General features: G+C 38.4%; 2 protein-coding genes across 4 annotated transcripts in view; one reads left to right on the forward strand and one right to left on the reverse strand.

Annotated features, from left to right (window-relative positions):
- POLK (DNA polymerase kappa) overlaps positions 1–4362 on the reverse strand; it is a 77542-nt gene extending 73180 nt beyond the window's left edge. Inside the window, exon 1 of the mRNA XM_082624122.1 lies at positions 4252–4362. The gene's annotated coding sequence lies outside the window, so the exon portion shown is untranslated. The remainder of the gene's footprint in view (positions 1–4251) is intronic.
- CERT1 (ceramide transporter 1) overlaps positions 4258–20818 on the forward strand; it is a 130085-nt gene continuing 113524 nt past the window's right edge. Inside the window, exons 1-3 of one of the 3 annotated variants that reach the window (XM_082624132.1) lie at positions 4258–4424; positions 4674–5076; positions 9929–10063. In XM_082624132.1, coding sequence (XP_082480258.1) covers positions 4339–4424; positions 4674–5076; positions 9929–10063 — 624 coding nt within the window. In that variant the 5' untranslated portion in view covers positions 4258–4338. Of the gene's footprint in view, positions 4425–4599; positions 5077–9928; positions 10064–20818 lie in introns of those variants that run through there. The other 2 variants (XM_082624131.1, XM_082624130.1) reach the window with 2 other exon arrangements.

The following is a 20818-nucleotide window of genomic DNA, read 5'->3' on the forward strand; positions in this document are numbered from 1 at the left end:
TCCATGCCTCTACCTGTTGATCAGTAAAGTTGCAAGATTCTCACTTCCAGCACCTCTGGGTTTTTGGCTTCTGTGTCATTGCACTGAGAGAGTGAGGTAGGGATGAAGGCTTTGGGATTGGTGTTTTGACGAGAAAAAAGGTGGGAGAATGAGGTGAAGTGGAAGATAGGGAGAAAGAAGAGGAAATGAAGAACTCTAGTGGGATGAGAATGGACGCTGGAATCAGGATAGTTGGGCTCAAACCACAAACTATGCTCTTTACTGCTGTATGACCTTTGGAAAGTTACTTAACTTCTCTGGGTTCAGTTTCTTCATGTGAAATATTAGAAATAGAAATAATAATAGAAATAGTATAGCAATCATAAATTCTACATTGGGGTTAAATAAGACAGCATAGATGTAAGCAGTGGGTAAATGAAAGATGCGCAAAATCATTAGCTGAATTAAGAGCATAGTTGCTCTGATATACTCATCTACAGGATATGTTATTTATTTACATAATTCTTCCCACTTTTAGAGGTATTCTGAAGCAAAGAAAACAGTATGATTTTTTTGGGGGGGGGGGCGGTACACGGGCCTCTCACTGTTGTGGCCTCTCCCGTTGCGGAGCACAGGCTCCAGACGCGCAGGCTCAGCGGCCATGGCTCACGGGCCCAGCCGCTCTGCGGCATGTGGGATCTTTCCAGACAGGAGCACGAACCCGTGTCCCCTGCATCGGCAGGTGGACTCTCAACCACTGCGCCACCAGGGAAGCCCAAGAGTATGATCTTTAAAATCAGATCTGTGTTCAAATCCTAACTCCAACACTTAGTACCTATTTGACACTGTATAAGTTACTTAGCAGCACTGAGCTTCAGTTTCATATCCCTAAAATGAGGCCAACAATGCTCACCTTATGTGGTTTATAGGGAATAAGTTAGATCAGATATGTAAAGTGCCTGACGGAGGCTAAGAGTTAATATTGTAAAGATGTCATTTTCTTCATAAAATAGGTGTATTCTTAATCCAAATTCCAATAGAGTGTTTCATGCAATTTGACAAGGTGTTCTAAAATTCATCTGGAAGAGAAGATATACAAAACTATCCAAATGAAAAAGAACACCAGGAGAGTTTTGGTATTATATACGAAAATAGTATAAAGTTAAATAATTAAAACAGTATGGTATTAGCACAGGTATAGACAAGTAGATCAATGAAAAAGAATGGAGTCCAGAAACAGACCTAGATATATGTAGATTTTGTATATCACATAAATATAAGCGTAAGAATAGGCTATTAAATAAAATGTTGGGCCAAGCTGCTGTCCTTAAAAAAACAATTCCTACCTTATTCCATACACAAAAATAAATCCCAGGTGGATTCAAGTTTTAAGAGTTAAAAAAAAACTACTAAAAGAGAAAATATGGAATATTTACAAGAAAGTTGGGGAAGGTTCTAAGTTAGCGAGAAAACTGAGAAGCTGTCACTCTTACCATAAAGAGAAAGCTCATGTATTTTACTACTGTATTGCAATTTCTTCCCATTAGCAAAAATAAAGTGAATCCCAACCTCTAATGTGGTATTCTGAACAATATACAAAAATCCTTCGTACTTAAAAACATTTTTAAATAGTCTTGTAAGTATAGAGAGACAATGTGGCAATAGCTTTTATTTATTTATTTAGGCCATGCCATGGGGCATGCAGGATCTTAGTTCACCCCCACCCCAGGGATCGAAACCATGCCCCCTCCAGTGGAAGCGCGGAGTCTTAACCACTGGACTGCCAGGGAAGTCCCACAAAAACATTTTTAAAAAGACAATTTCTCTCATATTAATTCTAAATACAATGAAACAATTTCCTACTGATTAAGTGGGTACTGTAGTCATATTAGTGTTGGTGGTTACAATCACACAACTTAGAAATGCATAAGGGATTTCCCTGGTGGTCCAGTGGTTAAGAATCCACCTTCCAATGCAGGGGACGTGGGTTTGATCCCTGGTCAGGGAACTAAGATCCCACATGCCACAGGGCAACTAACCCCTTGTGCTGCAGCTACTGAGCCCGTGCGCCACAATGAAGAGCCTGTGTGGCGCAACTAAGACCCGATGCAGCCAAAAAATTAAATAAATAAAAAAATATATTTTTTAAAAAAGAAATGCATAAAAAAAATAGAAAGTTCCATTTAAAATAAATATAGGGGGCTTCCCTGGTGGCGCAGTGGTTGAGAGTCCGCCTGCCGATGCAGGAGACATGGGTTCGTGCCCCGGTCCGGGAAGATCCCACATGCCGCGGAGCGGCTGGGCCCGTGAGCCATGGCTGCTGAGCCTGCACGTCCGGAGCCTGTGCTCCGCAATGGGAGAGGCCACAACGGTGAGAGGCCCGCGTACCACACACACACACACACACACACACACACACACACACACACACAAATAATAATAATAAATATAGGAACTTCCCTGGTGGCTCAGTGGTTAGAATCCGCCTGCCAGTGCAGTGGACACAGGTTCGATCCCTGGTCCGGGAAGATCCCACATGCCGCAGAGAAACTAACCCTGTGCGCCACAACTACTGAAGCCTGCGTGCCTAGAGCCCATGTTCCGCAACAAGAGAAGCCACCACAATAAGCCCGCGCACCATAACGAAGAGTAGCCCCGGCTCACCGCAACTAGAGAAAGCCTGCTCACAGAAACGAAGACCCAATGCAGCCAAAACAATTTTTTAAATAAAATAAAAATAAATATATACTATGCTCCCATAATTCTAAATTGCATTATGAAGTGGAGTTCTCAACAATTCACAATCATTTCCTTGAGATTAATGACATTTTAAAACCTAGAGCTCAAAAGAATCAGAAAAGGGACGTCAACTGTATTAGGTAATCGGAAGGCAAAGCAAAATTTAATTGCTACAACATTTGATATTCTAAAGGTATAATTTACTAATTCAATAAAAAGGAAAAATGTGCTAAGTGGGTTTTTTCTTTTTTGAATGACAAAATTTGGATTGTGTTTTAATTAACATGTTGACAAAGTATTTTCAAAAGCTTTATCTCAAGGTTTTATTCATCTGAATGACTTTCAACTATGCATTGTCACTTGATTTCACAATGGAAAAATGATTTGTAACTGATTTACAACAGATCCAGCATTTTAAAGTGTAAATCTAGGAAAATGAAAGATTCATAGGTACTTCTCAGAGACACTTTCCATCATTCTGTTTTTTTCCTGAAGATCCCAGTTAAATTGACCTCTTTGGCTACCAGAGCTATTTCTGGCCACTGTGCCTTTTCCCCTAGACTCAAAATTTCACTTCTATTCTCCTGTCACCTGCAGTAAGCAGGTATTCTTTCTAAGGTTTAATAAGTAATTTTACTGTTGGCAATTATTAGGAAATTGACGAGATGGAGAAGTGGCAAACAGGATAAAAGAACTGAAGCTACAAAGTTAAAGCTCTCCCCATAAAAATTATCCTTATAATGTATGCAAAGAGACTAAACAAGATTTGTTAGATCTTCTATTGGTCTTTCCACTAATTCAATTCTAGTCTTAAAGCAAAGCCAGCCTCCTATTGCCTAATCCCTTATTACTCAATAAGATCATTGCACTTTGGTTTTTGTTATACATGACAGTTTCTATTCTAACCTCTCCTATCTTTCAGAGGAAGATAGGTCATTAGAGACTGTTGTTAACTTGGGTGTCAGGAAAACACTCATTTACAACTAAGAGAAAACTCCAGGCTCTCATCTCACATTCTTATTTTACTTTAAAAACTCTTCAACGTCATTTATTCTCTGATATCTTCAAAATTACTTTCCACATAAAAACTCTGTAAATCTAACAACGAAAAGCTCTTGCTCTGGTGAGAAGGGACTAAATGCTTCCTTCTAAAGAGGGAAACGTCGTGTGAAGTCTAACTTCCAAAGAGCGAGATGGAAGACCTTCGAAATTCGCAGAGGTGGTTTGACGGAAAGAAACGCCCTTGTTATTAGAGAGGTCGCAAACCCCTGGCCCCCGGTTGAAGCGGAAGCGCCCGGTACACTTCTGTCCGGGCAAGCGGCAAGATGCTCCCGGGCTTTCGGGAAGCCGCCATGGAGGGCAAGCCCGGGCATCCTCAACAGAGTTATCTCACGTCCGGGCCCACAAGCCCGGCATAAGTTCATCATAAACACACTAGGCTGAGATAGAAGCGCATGGCCGAGGGGACGGGTCACGCAATTGTCAAACGAAGCCCACCCTCCCCTTGCCCGTCCCCAAAGCGGCAAAACTTACCAACTCGGCTCTCTCTCCAGTTACCTCAGGACCGCGACTACAACTCCCAGGAGGCTGCGCGGCGTACGGAGCAGCGTCCTTCCCAGAATGCAGCACAGTCGCGTCCCCATCCCTCCTTCTCCTTTCTCCGCTCTTCCTAGTTTTCTACCCGGCGTCACTCGGGAGGGCAGGAGGTAGGTTGCGGGAGGGGACTCCGAGCCTCGGCGTGTCGCGTCAGACGTTGGGAGGAGGACGGGGCGGGGAGCCGGGGGAGAATGGGAGGACGAAGGGGAGGGGAGAGGGGAGGGGAGGGGAGGGTAAATAGTGGGCCAGGCGGGAAGATGGCGGCGGTAGCGGAGGTGTGAGTGGACCTGGGTCTCTGCAGCTAGATTTTCTTTTCCCCTCTTCCTCCCCTTTTCGTTTCCCCCGAGGTTGGCACCGAGGGGGCTGAGTTCGGGTGGCAGCGCCGGGCAGAGCGCAGGGGTCACGGCGACGGCGACGACGGCGGCGGCGGCTGACGGCTGGAAGGGCAGGCTTCCTTCGCCACTCGTCCTCCTTCCCCGGTCCGCTCGGTGTCAGGCGCGGCGGCGGCGCGGCGGGCGCACTTCGTCCCTCCTCCAGCTCCCTCCTGCTCCCGAGCGGGCACTCCTTCCTTCGCCATCCTCCGACGCTTCACCCCGGGGACTGGGCGCCTCCAACGGCGCAGCTCAGGGAGCGGGGGCCGGTCTCCTGCTCGGCTGTCGCGCCTCCATGTCGGATAACCAGAGCTGGAACTCGTCGGGCTCGGAGGAGGATCCGGAGACGGAGTCCGGGCCGCCTGTGGAGCGCTGCGGGGTCCTCAGCAAGGTGAGCAACCCGCGGGGCCGAGGACCCCTTGCCCAGACTCACCTGCGGCGAGGCGAGCTGCTGAGGGCATGGGGTGGGGCTGGGCGCGAGGCACAGACTCTGTCGGGGCGGGGGCTGCGGAATGTGCCGGGGTGTGGGCCCGAGTACTGCGGCACGAGTGCCCGGGCCAGGGTTGGGTGGGGGTGGGGGCAGAAGGGGACTGTCTTCCTCGCCTGCTCTGGGGCTCGGCGGCCTGGGACCGGGAAAGACCTGTCCCAACCCCGGATCCTGTTTGGGAGCGGGATGCGCACCGTGACTTAGGACCCCGGGCGGCAGCTGTCCGGGTATAGCAATTTGGGTTGGGCAACAGCGGTACCCGAAGGACTAGGCATGGGAACCGTGCACCTCAGACCTCTCAAACGAGATTAGTCCGGAGATGCCAAGCAGAATAGGGTTGAGGGGTTTCTGCAGACCCTACTTTTGAGATAGAAGCCGGAGCAACTCGGCTTGGTGCTGAAATCTGAGGTGGTAAACTATGCCAGCCTAGATGTAGTGAAAGGTCTCAATGAGAGGAGGACTTTTGTACTTTTCCCCTTACTCTTTACCCCAGTTCAGAGAAGAGCTATTGAATAGTCAGGTAATAGGTACAAGAAATATTCATAGTAACTTGAAACCTGTCAGAATGGAGACCGACCTTTAGTTGAGGAAGAAGAGTATTATTTAATAGTAAAATATTCTTGCAGTCAGTGGGCCAGAGTAAGGAAAAGACATCTTACTTTTCCTAAATTTTTTAAAACCACTTTTCCAAAATTTTTGCAAAGGAGATAGTCATTTGTAGAGTTTGTAGAGTTTGGATGAAGCCCTTTTTAAGAGAGAAGGTGGGTGATCTTTTCTTTTGGTAGTACATAGTTTGGGGTTTGTTGTTGGGGTTCTTTTTGTTTTCTTTCTTTTTTTTTTCTTTTTTTTTTTTTAACGTCTTTGCTATGAGAAGATCCACATTGTCTTTTTTACTTCCTTCTCTCTTCCTGTTAAACTTTTAGAAATGGCTGGAGCTAGCAGTTAATTTGGAGAGGGGGAGCAAGGTCCAGTCTCTCAACAGGCTGGTCATAAGATCCTAGATCATGTGCAGCCACTGGCTATTAAGAAATCACCCTGCTTCCAGTATACATACTTTGGCTAAGCATTGGGACGTTGTTTGTGGAATTGTTTCATATTAGCTTTTATATTGTCTTTAGAAGGCTGAGAAAGGACCTAAGAAAGGCATGAGTATGTCAGAACTAAGGCTTGCGAGTGTTAACTTTCATTTGCATACAGAAAAATTATGGTGTGTGTTGATACTGTGATCATTATTGGAATTTCAGTGAAAAGTTTTCAGTAAAGTGAAGCTCCCTAGGGTTTCTTTGGATTAAATGTATCGTGTAATTTAAGAATCTATTGAACACGTAGTGCAATAGGTATACATTTCTCTTTGGAACTGTTATGAAATGGGCTCTTTGCTTCTCAGTGATTCAGGTAATTTCACCACTTTTTTCTCATTAAATGAGAAGCAGACTTCCAAATTAGTATTGTGGAGTGTTAGGTATTTTACAAAACAAGCCGTACTTTTGAACTGTTGATCATCACTTTTTGGGGGGTAGGAGGATCGTAGTGATTGGCGGAGTCACCAGTGCTCTGAGTATGTACTGTATATGAGTATATGAGTATCACTTACGCAGAGCAGTGTAGTAAGTGTATACTTCATGACAAAAAAAAGGAAGACTATCTCCTTGATATCTAAGTGTATAGAAATGTAGTATTTGACCACTTCTTTGGTTCGTAAATAACTTCATTGTTGCTGCATACATAGAATCAACGTAGTTTTGGTGTTCTTGTTAACAGCCATGAAGGAAATTTCCCTGAAATTTAACAATTTATGGTTACATATGTTTTCTTGGAAGCTTTTTAATCAATAATATTTTTTATTGAGTGTATGCTTTTAAATTTAAAGTACGTATATATTTTCAGCCTTTATATTCACCTGGTAATTTTAAACAAAATTAGAACTCAGCCTCTGTTCTTTTCCTTCTGCTTAGTAATGTAGTTAAGTCCAAATACTAATTTGTTTTGTCCCCCCCACTCCCCCCCCAAATGGAGTGAGTTTGGAATGGTGGTGGTGGAGTAAACTTGTACACCAGCCCAAAGGTTTTTTTTTAAATATAAATATACTTTCTACAGACTCGCTTCTTAGGCACGTAAGTTCCAAAAATACTGGATAGACAATAATTCTAGGTGGTTATAACAAATATCAAGATAGACTGTGGATGGGGAAAGATTCATGCCTTAGTAGGACTTGAGAGCAACTAAGCCTTGGTCAGTCTCATCCAATTCCTTCTGAATTCCCTCCATCCTTTTTATCTTATCTTTACCTTAACGTTTTCTCCACATACCTAACTGTTGGCTGAAATTCTGTCCATGTGTAGAGTCCATCTCAACTATTCTTTTCATAAAGACTTTTCTTATTTCACCAACCATCCCAGAGCTCCTTCCCTTGAATTCCTATAGCATTTTATTTGTAACTTGCTTCTGACTCTTTTTCTAAATGTATTTTTTTTCCTCTTGAATATTTGCTTGCTGGACTATTGGAGGCAGGAATGTTTGCTTCTCCTGCAGTGTCTGCATATTGCCTTGTCTCTGTTAAATGGCTAAGAGCAAGGGAATGTTATGAGGGTAGAGAAAAGGCAAAAATCTGCCTTCTAGCTGTGAATAGGAGTTAACATTTTCTGTGTAAATCCTGAAGCTTATGTAATTATTGGGTCCTCTGTAAGAAAATAATATGAAAATATGGACACATGATTTCTAGGGCCCCTTCTGTCACTTTGGAAGGTGTCCTTGTGAGCTTCCCTGAAGGTTTCTAAGCTTCATTAGCTATGCATAGCTCTGCCTCCAACTGAGAAAATACTGTGTGCTTGGCAGTGTTCTAAGTCTGTTCTTGCTTAATGTTAAACAACTTTAAGAGGTAGAGTTTGACAAAGAAACAAACAAACAAACAAACAGGTAAGTAACTTGGCCACAATCACAGTTAGTAGCTTTCTGACGGGCAGTAATTGGAAGCGAGGTAGGATTAAGGTATGCCAGTTTAAAGGATTTGTATTACAGGCAATTGGGAGTTGTTCATGTAAGTTTTGGAGCTGGAGGCTCAATGAGGTTAATATGTAAGATAAATAAGCAAAATATGCCTAATAAATAAGATTATGTAAGTTAAGAAATAAAAATCAGAAGATATCAGAGGTAAGGTTATTAAGCCTTCTCAGGAATCCAGGAACCTGATAATGTGATTGGATTACTTGAAAATAAAGGGGTCAGATTTAAGGGTTTAATAGGAAGGAAAGATGAATAGGAGTTGATAATGGGCTATAAAGATTAAGAAGGACCAGTCAGGTATTGAGTATCTCCTAGGAATATAGTAGGTGTATTCATGATTTTATTCACCCACTCAAATGACTGAGGAAAAAAACTGAAGTTCAGAAAAGTTAAATAATTTGTCAGAACTTTTCACACAGCTAGTAAAAGTAGTTGAGTCTCTCTGATGTTGTATCCACTGCTCTGTCCATACAGTACAGGAACGCTGAGCCAGGTTTGAGTCTGAATGGCTGTGGCAGTAACAGTATAGCCAAGGAAATAGGAACAGAGGGGGATGTGCATCCTATGGGTGGAGATAAATTTAGTTTTGTATGTAACCATCATTATTTCAAGTCGGTGTCTTAAGTGGTAGTAAATCGCAGGGAGTTAAAATGAGGAAATAGTGATTAGAGAGCCCTCAGGAAAGAATGAGTTAAATTGCCAGCATGGATAGCTCTCAGGGAGGGGCTGTAATGATGGAGTTTAGAAGATACAAGAGCTGAACCATCTCAAACCTGTGGAATTAGGAAATAGTAAAGAAAAGATTTCTCTGAGCCAATGCAGTATATTTTTAACAATCCATTTAGAGTTAGTTTTTGGCAGATAGTTTTTGAGTTAGCAGATAGTTTTTGGAATTGTCTGTACTTAAAACCCCAGAGCATAAAAATATGCAATATCAACAATTCCCATAGAGGTTACATTTCTGCCTTTGCAAGTTTATTGATTGTGATCTTCACTGTGCAGCAGCGAAACTTTAGCAACACAGAAACTATTTGTAGGTACTGGAAACAGATAATCCAAGTATGTTTTTGAAAACCAATTTTATGTTTGTATTTTACTCTTGAGTTTGAAAAATAGATCTTCAGAGAAACTTAGAAAATGAATTAACTATCCTATAATATTGAGTTCTGTGGAGGTAAAAATAAAGTTGATGTAGACTTACTAAAGATTAATAATCTGTTTTTACTTTAATGTAGTCGTAAACATCGTACATTTTCATGTAGGAATAACTTACAACAAAAATAGAGTTTGGGCCATGATTGACTTCTACTTCTGTTGATTTAGAAGGCTTCATGCAGCAGTACTTGGTGTAGGAGAATGACAGACTGTATAGCCAAACTTACTTTTCTATTGAATAAGTCAATTATGGCAGGGACCAAAACAATTTAAGAGTTTTGAAGGTGGTGAGGAGGGGAGGATGAAAGCACACAAAGAGTAAAGCAGAATTTTTAACTGAAATGTGCTTCAGTTTTATTCCTCAAATATTAGAAGAAAATGTTATATTTTATTATCTATTTTATTTATAATTTTGTAGAAATTATTGAAAATTATATACAATCTGGAAAATTTTAACTTTTCACTTTTTTTTTTTTTTTACTGTTTATAATTAAGTTAGCACTTCTCACATTTTGGTTTTAAACTTAGATTGACTGCTGTTTCAGAAAGTTTGGATTTCTAAAATACTGACTTAATTTTTTGTCTTCTTCTCCTCCAGTGGACAAACTACATTCATGGGTGGCAGGACCGTTGGGTAGTTTTGAAAAATAATACTCTGAGTTACTACAAATCTGAAGATGAGACAGAGTATGGCTGTAGAGGATCCATCTGTCTTAGCAAGGCTGTCGTCACGGTAAGCTCCTGTTCTCCTTCATTTAACAAATATTTATTGAGCATAAGTTATACACAGGAACCTATTCTAGGGGCTTGGGATATGTCTATGAACAAAACAGATTAAGATCCTTTCTCTTGTGGAGCATGCAGTCTAATATTTTTTTCCATAAAATTATTTTAGAGTGTATTACTACATACTGTTATTTTATATAGACATGTAGTATTTATCTAGTTGGTTACAGCAAGCCATTAAACAAGGGCTTCAGAAAAAAAGATGGTAGATGGCTTCATATCTGATAGATGGGGACAGTTACTTGGTGAGTTATTGAAAAAGTTAAAGCAGGAAAATAAAAATATACATATCTTAACATTTTAAAATTTTGACTTAAAATATATAAATCTAAATTCACTTACCAACTTTTTGATGTAGAGCTAACAGTATGTCTTTGAATATGGAGTTGAGAGAAGTTGTTCTTGGGTAAAGTATTATATCCGTAATGCTTGATTTGCAATTTCCAGTTTTGATTCTCTAAAGTGGAATAAAAACTTAAAGATACTTTTGAAAAACCCTAAATATAGGTTCCTCTTTTTGACTTTTAATGTTTTTCCCTAATATTTTACAGATATCTCACCTTTATTTAACTTACCTTTATTGAGTCATTCTACTTAGCTCGCATTCAATGTAGTTTACATAGAAACAGCTCTCTTTGCTGTTGTATTCCATAGATTTACATGATGTTTAAGTTATGTAAGAACTACAGCAAGTAAACTGGCATAAACAGGTTTAGGAACAACCAACTGACTTGTTAAACATGTAACTCAACTAGTGGGCCAGAAGTGCCTGAGTATACTAAAAATAGCATACTAGTTGAGAGTGGTCAGCATGTCGAGGCATATTTAATAAAGGGCAAAAAAAAAAGGTATTGTCTAAGGCAGGTGAGTTAAATGGAGGTCAGTTAAGGAAGCTGTTGTAGTTAAAATCTAAAAATGGGTGTGTTAAAACAATCATAGATTTTACTATACATTCAAAGAGAATTCATGTTACGTTAGAGTTCATATTGTTTATAAAGATAAATGGTGTACTTGGATATGTGTTGATATCTAAATATAACTTACATATGTTTATGTTACACATTTAAGTAAAACCATGTAGTATTTTTCCATCACCTTTCATACATTCTGCCCCTCTTATATATTCAGAGTTTGAAAATAAAAGCTTAGTTGGATATTGAGTTGGAAAAACTTATAGAGGGGTTGTTTGGAAACGTTCAGAATGAAACTACTACTCTCCATTCTTATGGACAATTTTAAAGAAATAGTTTGAACATAAAGGCTCACTATTTATTTGGACTGGTATGTAGTACGTTATAATGTACTTTTGAAATTGTATCTATTGATAGTTAATATTTTGGGGTTTTATTTCTCTTGAGATAGATCACTATTCATGCTAGAGGAAAGAATCATGGATAGTAATGTACTTTACAATTTTGAAATGTCTTCTCTTGGTTCTTCCGCTTCTTCTTTCTTTTGCATATTGTTGGATGCTTGTTAGTTACAGTGCTTGTTTGACTCTGAAAATAGTTTATATCTTTATTGTTTCCTAACTAGTAGTATTCCTAGAGTACCATGCTAGTTTAAATTTAGTTATCCTGTCTTGAATTATGGACTGTGGTAATAGTGCATGGCTTATTTGGGGAAAAGAAAAACTTTTAATAAATATTTACATTGCATCTGCTCAGGAAAAAACAATCTTAGCTCTTCATAGATTTTTTGTTGTTGTTATTTTGGTATTTTTGTTATCTGTATTTGCTTGTAGAACTTTTCATTGTGGTTCATAATCAAAGAAATGAGTAGGAAAGCAAGACAATTTGAAAACATTGAAGGGACCTAGTGGAAGTACTCACTGGGCTAAGTGGTAGTAGAGAAGGTAAAAAAAAAAAAAAAAATGAAGGAAGCAGCAGAATCTGAGTGGTAGTTAGTCTTCGCTATAGTTAACCAGGTGGTATGGAGAAACACAAGTATTTATATTCCTGAACTTCTTCAACTCTGTTCCTATTCTGTCGGTTCATAAGTTCACTGTTACATATTTCAAGGAAATTACAAAATATAACTGAATTCAGTGAACTTCTCAGAATGAAGTTTACAAATAGAGTATGTATTTGAGTTAAATTTTTAAAATGTAATACTAACCTCTGTTAAATAGGTATCTTTTGCTTTTCTTAAATATGGGCCATTATATGTATCAATTCATCTCTGAAGGCAAAGAATAAATATGGTTGAATTTGTGTACATGACATCCTTATGAAATTGATAGTATTCATATATGAGGAAATCCGGACTTGAAGAGTTGTGACTTTACTGTAACCATTCATTAACATATTTATTATTTGTTGGTGAACCTAATGTTTGAACCCACCTTTTCTGATAGAACCTAATCCATTGTTAAATTCACTATTATTTTAGCTTAACAATTAAGTCATTCCTTATTCAAATCATGTTCTTTAGTTATGTGATAATAAATTGAGTGAAATACTTTCAAGGAACAAAGTATTTCCTGGGAGAATTTGTTACCTGGAAATAATTCTTAACGTGAAGGGATTGGGAATAAGTTACTGAGAGGAAAAATAGTACTCTGTCACTTTTTGGGAAATCACCTGTTTGTATGTTTAATAAATGTTTGTAGAAAGTTGAATTTCTTAATTATTATAGTTTAATAGTTATTTGCTTAAGACTCAGTCCCTGCTACAAAACTTGCCATGTAGTAGATGTTCAATATATGTTAGTTGTGTTTCATCAATCAAAAACAATGTTTATGGAGTATTTAAACTGTTATTTATTAAGTTCTGTTTTTAAATAAAGTACTCTTGGTAAAAAAAAAATATATAATCCGTGGCATGAAGAGGTTTAAAAAGTAAATGCTTCTCTTTACTCTTAGTCCTGCACTCAAGACATAATGAAAGTCAAATTTTTGGTCTGTCCTTCCAGATACTATGTATGCCTATATAAACATTTATTTGTTTATATCCTTCATTTTCATTTACACAGGTGGCATTATACTAAATCTATCGTTCTGCACCTTGTTTTCTTTTAATATGTCTTGGACATTTACTACATTTTGTTGAATATTGTGGACGTACCATGTCTTTTTTATTTGCCCCTTCCCTGTTCTTGGAAATTTAGATCATGTATAAATTTGTTTTACTACAAACACTCTTAAAACAAACATATGTATTTAAAAAATACCCTTTCAAAAGCCCTTTCAAAAGTACCACTTTTCATTTCTGCAAATAGTGCATGAGTGTCCCTATTTCCCCATACCCTCAAATATATATTTTTTTAATTTGGTTGCACTGGGTCTTAGTTGCGGCAGGCGGGCTCCTTAGTTGTGGCTCCAGGGCTTCTTAGTTGCTGCACACGGGCTCCTTAGTTGCTGCATGCGAACTCTTAGTTGCAGCATGCATGTGAGATCTAGTTCCCTGACCAGGGATCAAACCCAGGCCCCCTGCATTGGGAGTGTGGAATCCTATCCACTGTGCCACCTGGGAAGTCCCTCCATACTCTCAAATATTGAGGAAAGTCAGGTTTTGGCAAATGTTAAAATATTTGACAAACTGCTAGATAAAAATGGTGTCTCATTATTTTAAGTTGCACTTTTTTATTCAAGAGGGTAACTTCATATCTTTATAATTCATTTTTTCCTCTTCTCATCGCTTGTTCATCTCTTTCTCAGTTATTGATTCGTAGCTCTTTATATCATGATATTTGGCAACTTGTCATATTTATTGCAAATGTTTTCCCCCAGGTTGTCATTGTCTGTTTTTTCTTTCCTTATTTTATATTCTCTTTAAGCCTTAACAGAAATTAAAAAATTTTGTGTGCTCTTATTGACCTTTTCCTTTATGGCTTCTGTATTTAGTTATGTTTAACTAAAACATAACTCAAAGAGTATAACTCTATATAAATGTAGTTACATTTTCATCTACAATTTTACATTTGAATTTGATTCCCGTGGGAGTTATTTTAGTGTAAGAAGTGATGTGGGAATTTAGCTTTCTAATTTTTTCCCAAATGGCTAACCATGGAGTCTAATACCATTAATTGAAAAATTCATCTTCTCCCCACTGGTTTGAAATGTTACCTTTATTGTATATTACATTACCATGTGTATTTGATGTTGTTTCTGGACTCTCTTCTCTTCAGTTGGTTTGTCTATTCCTTTTTGTACCATATTTAAAATTATATTGCTAATACTTCATTAATCAGTTCTTTAAACTGCTAATGATCCTTTTGTGAAAATAAAAGAAGTGGTTTGTTTGTAGCTACTGAGATTAGAAGATGTTTCAGGAATTAGGTAGGTAGAGATTTTTGGTAAAATGGAAATAGTAATGTCTTTAGAATTGGTTTGCCTGAGATGTATCTATAGTCCCAAGTCTTACCTTAGGTATCTGACTTTGTATACCTACTATCTTATAAAACTTCTTTAATTACCAAATGAATGGGATTCGTATTATTCTTATTATAGCTTGGATATAGTAAAATTTATTCACCAATTTAGTGTTTCAATATTCTCAGACGGAAAACTGAAAGGTAATGAAAATGTTTACTGCTACATTGAAAAAAATTTTAAGCCAAGTAGCTCTTAAGTAGGTAGGGGTTAGAAGGGAGGAAATTTAAAGATCCTGGCACAATTAAAGAAGCCAACAGAGATGTAAAAGAAAGGGAAGTGGGCTTCCCTGGTGGCGCAATGGATAAGAGTCTGCCTGCCAATGCAGGGGACACGGGTTCGATCCCTGGTCTGGAAAGATCCCACATGCCGTGGAACAACTAAGCCCTGTGCACCACAACTACTGAGCCTGCTCTCTAGAGCCCACGAGCCACAACTACTGAAGCCCGCGTGCCTAGAGCCCTTGCTCCACAACAAGAGAAGCCATCGCAATGAGAAGCCCGTGCACTGAAACGAAGAGTAGCCCCCGCTCGCTGCAACTAGAGAAAGCCCGCGTGCAGCAACAGAGACCCAATGCAGCCAAAAATAAATAAATAAAATTTAAATTTAAATTAAAAAAAAAAAAAAGAAAGGGAAGGAAGTGTTCAAAATTGAAAAGGATCATTAAACAAAAAAAATTTTAAGTGCTAAATAAAGAGTAGTCAGATCTAAACAGTTTTTTTCCTTTTTTTTCTTTTTTTCTTTTTTTTTTTTTGCGGTATGAGGGCCTCTCACTGTTGCGGCCTCTCCCGTTGCGGAGCACAGGCTCCGGATGCGCAGGCTCAGCGGCCCTGGCTCATGGGCCTAGCTGCTCTGCGGCATGTGGGATCTTCCCGGACTGGGGCACGAACCCGTGTCCCCTGCATCGGCAGGTGGACTCTCAACCACTGCGCCACCAGGGAAGCCCTAAACAGTTTTTGAGTAAACTATTTCTCAGTAAAACTGGAAGAAAAAAATTTTTTTAATTTTTAAAGTTTTTGAATGTGGGATTTTAAAGTAAAAAATTGTGATTTAAATTGATGTTCAGCAAATTGGATCTCACCAAAGATGAGTAGGGCCATAACTAATCATCATACGAGGAACTCCAGATTAGTAAGAAGTCCAAGAAGTTCGCTTTTTTTTTTTTTCAGTACATGGGCCTCTCACTGTTGTGGCCTCTCCCATTGCGGAGCACAGGCTCCGGATGCACAAGCCCAGCGGCCACGGCTCACGGGTTCAGCCACTCCGCAGCATGTGGGATCTTCCCGGACCGGGGCACGAACCCGTGTCCCCTACATCAGCAGGCGGACTCTCAACCACTGTACCACCAGGGAAGCCCAGAAGTTCGCTTTTTATCAGATGTGCAATTTTGCTCTATTGAACTGTGTTAGTAAGAAAGAACCAAAGGAAAGAGAGGAAGGTATAACGACCAGTAAAAGCATTAGATAGATACTAGTTGATAATTCTCTTCATTTGAGGAGCATTTGCCAGTGAATTTCTAAAGAAATTAGAACCTTATACTACTAAGATTTATGCCTTTAGAAACTAATATTATCTGTTCAGCAGTTCATTTGGAAATAATTATCTTGCATCTTTAGGTAACTGGAATGTAACTCGAATAATGTAACTCAAATAGTTAGATATAGTGGGAAATATTTAAAATATTTGGTGAGAGGTTTTGGAAGAGGAAAAATATAAAGAAAGATACCAGTTGAAATGTAGAGCCAAGAATGTTGAAATAACTTATCCAAAATTATGTAATTACAAAATGTGTTAGTTTGTTAGGGTTGCCATAACAAAGAACTGCAAACTGGGTGTCTTTTTTTTTTTTTTCAATTGAAGTATAGTTCACTTACAATGTTTCAGGTATATGGCAAAGTGATTCAGATATATGTGTGTATATATATAATATATATATGTATATACATATAATATGTATATATACGGATTCTTTTCCATTGTAGGTTATTATAAGATACTGAATCTAGTTCCCTGGTTTATACAGCAGGTGCTTGTTGTTTATCTATTTTATATACAGTAGTTTGTATCTGCTAATCCCAAACTCCTAATTTATCCCTCCCCCACCCCCTTTCCCTTTTAGTAACCATAAGTTTGCTTTCTATGTCTGAGTTTATTTCTGTTTTGTAAATAAGCTCATTTGTATCATTTAAGATTCCACATATAAGTGGTATCATATATTTGTCTTTGTCTGATTTACTTCACTTAATAATCTCTAGGTCCACCCATGTTGCTGCAAATGGCAATATTTCACTCTTTTTTATTATTTCTGAGTAATATTCATATTTCATACACACACACCCCACATTTTCATTATCCATTCATCTGTCAGTGGATATTTAGGTTGCTTCCATGTCTTGGCTGTTGTAGATACTGCTGCAGTGAACATTGAGGTGCATGTATCTTTTCAAATTATCATTTTCTCTGGATATATGCCCAGGAGTGGGATTGCTAGATCATGTGGCAACTCTATTTTTAATTTTTTAAGGAACCTGCATCCTGTTTTCCATAGTGGCCACAGCAATTTACATTCCCACCAACAGTGTAGGAGGGTTCCCTTTTCTCCATACCCTCTCCAGCATTTGTTATTTGTAGACTTTTTAATGATGGCCATTTTGACTGGTATGAGGTAGTTTTGATTTGCATTTCTCTAATAATTAACGATGTTGAGCATCTTTTCATATACCTCTTGGCCATCTGTATGTCTTCTTTGGAAAAATGTGTATTCAGGTCATCTGCCCATTTTTAATTGGTTTGTTTTTTTGATGTTGAGCTGTATAAGTTGTTTGCATATTTTGGAAATCAAGCCCTTGTTGGTCACATCATTTGCAAATATTTTCTCCTGCTCCGTAGGTTGTCTTTTTGTTTTGTTTATGATTTCCTTTGCTGTGTAAATGCTTTTAAGTTTAATTAGGCCCCATTTGTTTATTTTTGCTTTTGTTTCCATTACTCTAGGAGACGGATCCAAAAAGATATTGCTGTGATTTATGTCAAAGAGTGTTCTGCCTATGTTTTCCTCTAGAAGTTTTAGAGTATCTGGTCTTACATTTAGGTTTTTAATCCATTTTGAGTTTATTTTTGTATATGGTGTAGAAAATGTTCTAATTTCATTGTTTTTACATGTAGCTGTCCAGTTTTCCCTGCACCACTTATTGAAGAGACTGTCTTTTCTCCATTGTATATCCCTGCCTCCTTTGTCATAGATTAATTGACCATAAGTGCACGGGTTTATTTCTGGGCTTTCTGTCCTGTTCCATTGATCTATATGTCTGTTTTTGTGCCAGTACCATGCTTTTTGATGACTGTAGCTTTGTAGTATAGTCTGAAGTTAGGGAGTGTCATTCCTCCAGCTCTGTTCTTCTTTTTCAAGATTGTTTTGGCTATTCAGGGTCTTTCGTGTTTCCGTACAAATTTTAAGTTTTTTGTTCTAGTTCTGTGAAAAATGCCATTGGTAATTTGATAAGGGTTGCATCGAATCTGTAGATTGCCTTGGGTAGTATGGTCATTTTAACAGTATTGATTCTTCCAATCCAAGAACATTGTATATCTTTCCATCTGTTTGTGTCATCTTCAGTTTCTTCATCAGTATCTTATAGTTTTTCAGAGTACAGGTCTTTTACCTCCTTAGGTAAGTTTATTACTAGGTATTTTATTCTGTTTGACATGATGGTAAATGGGATTATTTCCTTAATTTCTCTTTCTGATAGTTCGTTGTTAGTGTGTAGAAATGCAACAGATTTCTCTGTTAATTTTTTATCCCCCAACTTTACTGAATTAAATAACAGAAATTTATTGTCTCACAGTTCTGGAGGCTAGAAGTCTGGATAAAGATGTTGTCAGTGTTGGTTCCTTCTGTTGCTTTTGGTGGTGTGCTGACAATCTTTGGCATTCCTTGGCTTATATATGCATCATCCCAATCTCTTCATTCATGTTTACATGGCATCCTCCCTCTGCACGTAACTGTGTCCAGATTTCCCCTTTTTATAAGAACACCAAGTTAGATTAGGGGCCTATTCCACTCCAGTGTGACCTCATCCTAACTAATTACATCTCCAGTTACCCTATTTTCAAATAAATTCACATTCTGACATACTTCAGATTAGGGCTTCAACATACAAATTTCAGGGTATGCAATGTAACTCATAACCCATAACCCATGAAAGTATCAGCGTTAAGACTAGAACTCGTCTCCTGATTCCCACCTGGTGTTATTTATTATTTTTTTTTGAGGTACTCGGGCCTCTCACTGTTGTGGCCTCTCCCGTTGCGGAGCACAGGCTCCGGATGCGCAGACCCAGCAGCCACGGCTACGAGCCCAGCTGCTCCGCGGCATGTGGGATCCTCCCGGACCGGGGCATGAACCCGCGTCCCCTGCATCGGCAGGCAGACTCCCAACCACTGCGCCACCAGGGAAGCCCACCTGGTGTTATTTTATTGTATGTCAGTGAGCATAGGAAAAATGTATACACAATGCATTTTATGTTGTGTAAGACTTACAGGAACATGACTGTTAAGTATTTATAAAACAACTCTTTAAAATTTGTTTTGAACAAAGCATCTTATTAAGATAAAAGGGGTTTTTTTCCCTTTTAATCCTAAGAAGCTCTGTTTGAGATATATGCTTCTTACTTACATGTAAATTTTATCAATTTTTTTCTAAATAAAAAAAGTGAAAAGAAATTTGTGATTTATTATTACTGTCTTCCGTTAAATCTCTAATAAGTATAGTTTGTATTTTAGCATTCAAGTTTCCTTAAAGCAAGGAATACACAAAATTTTCTACATTTGCCTGCTTGAAATAGTTAGCAAGAAGCTTGTTTTCTTAGTTTCTCTGAAGGTCTTTTAAGCTTCACATATGCCAGTTTTTACTTAGCATTTTTTTAAATTAAAGTACAGTTGATTTACAATATTTTATTACTTGCAGGTATACAGCATAGTGATTCAGTAGTTTTACAGTTTATACTCCATTAAAAGTTATTATAAGGTAATGGCTATAATTCCTGTGCTATACATATTTCGTATTTTTTATTTAGCATTTTATCTTAATTTCCAAAGTGCTTAAAATATCGTTCATGGGCTCTGAAGTTAAACCTGGATTTAGATCTGGGCTCTGCTTCTTATGGCTAAAGGTACCGTTGAACAGATAACTAAAGTGGTTAAAGATGGGTGCATAAGATCTAAGGGTGGAATGATTATGTGCATTAAACAAAATAACAAAAGCACTTGTACTTTTGTTCTTGGCAACATAAGAGGCACTCAAATTTCTTTAAGTTTATTTTGTGATATGTTTGTATTAGAAATAGAGCCTACAGTTTTAAAAGAAGAAAGGAGAAGCTGGCAGAACTTTTTATTAAAGGGAGACAAAGATGCAAGTGACTTACTAAAGCCGGAATATGTGACATGTCATATTTGAACAGGTTCTCATGCATTTCCTGTAAGCATTTTCCTTCCACCAAGTGGTTCTGTTTCATAACTTAAATTATATGTATGTGTGTATAAACTATATAATATATAAATAGTTAACTGTTTATATGCTTTCTTCATGTTCCTGACAGATTGTTTTTTTCACTTGTTCTACTATTTATTGTGTGTGGTTTATTTTAAGGCATATTGTACCTTTTAAAAAACCAGATTTATTTAGGCATAATTTACACTCAGTAAAATTCACCCTTTTTAAGTGTACAGTTATAGTTTTCACAAATGTATATAGTCATGTGATCACTACCACCATCAGATTATAGACAGTTTTCAACACCCCAGAAAGTTCTCACCTGCCCCTTTGTAATCAGTTACCTCCCCATCCCCAATCTCTGGCAACCACTGTTTTGATAGTTTTATCTTTTCCAGAATGTTATATAAATGGAATCATACAGTATGCAGCACTTTGTGTCTGGCTTTTCATTTAGTGTAATACTTTTGAGAGTCATCTGTGTTGTTACATGTATCCCTAACTTACTCCTTTTTATTACTGAGTACTGTTCCACCGTATATATGTACCAAAGTTTGTTTATCCATTCACCACCTGATAGATTTATGTTTCCAGTTTTGGGCTACCATAATTAAGGCTGCTAAACATTCAACTACAGGTCTTTGTGTAAATGTTTTATTTCTCTTGGGCGGATACCTAGGAATGGGATTGCTGGGTCCTATGGTAAGTGTATGTTTAACTTTATAAGAAACTGCCAGGGAATTCCCTGGTGGTCCAGTGGTTAAGACTTCACCTTCCAATGCCGGGGGTGTGGGTTTGATCCCTGGTCGGGGAACTAGATTCCACATGCCTTGAGGCCAAAAAAC

This window comes from Mesoplodon mirus, assembly GCF_964341445.2.
Source record: "Mesoplodon mirus genome assembly, chromosome: 5".
In the NCBI taxonomy this organism is placed as follows: Eukaryota; Metazoa; Chordata; class Mammalia; order Artiodactyla; family Ziphiidae; genus Mesoplodon; species Mesoplodon mirus.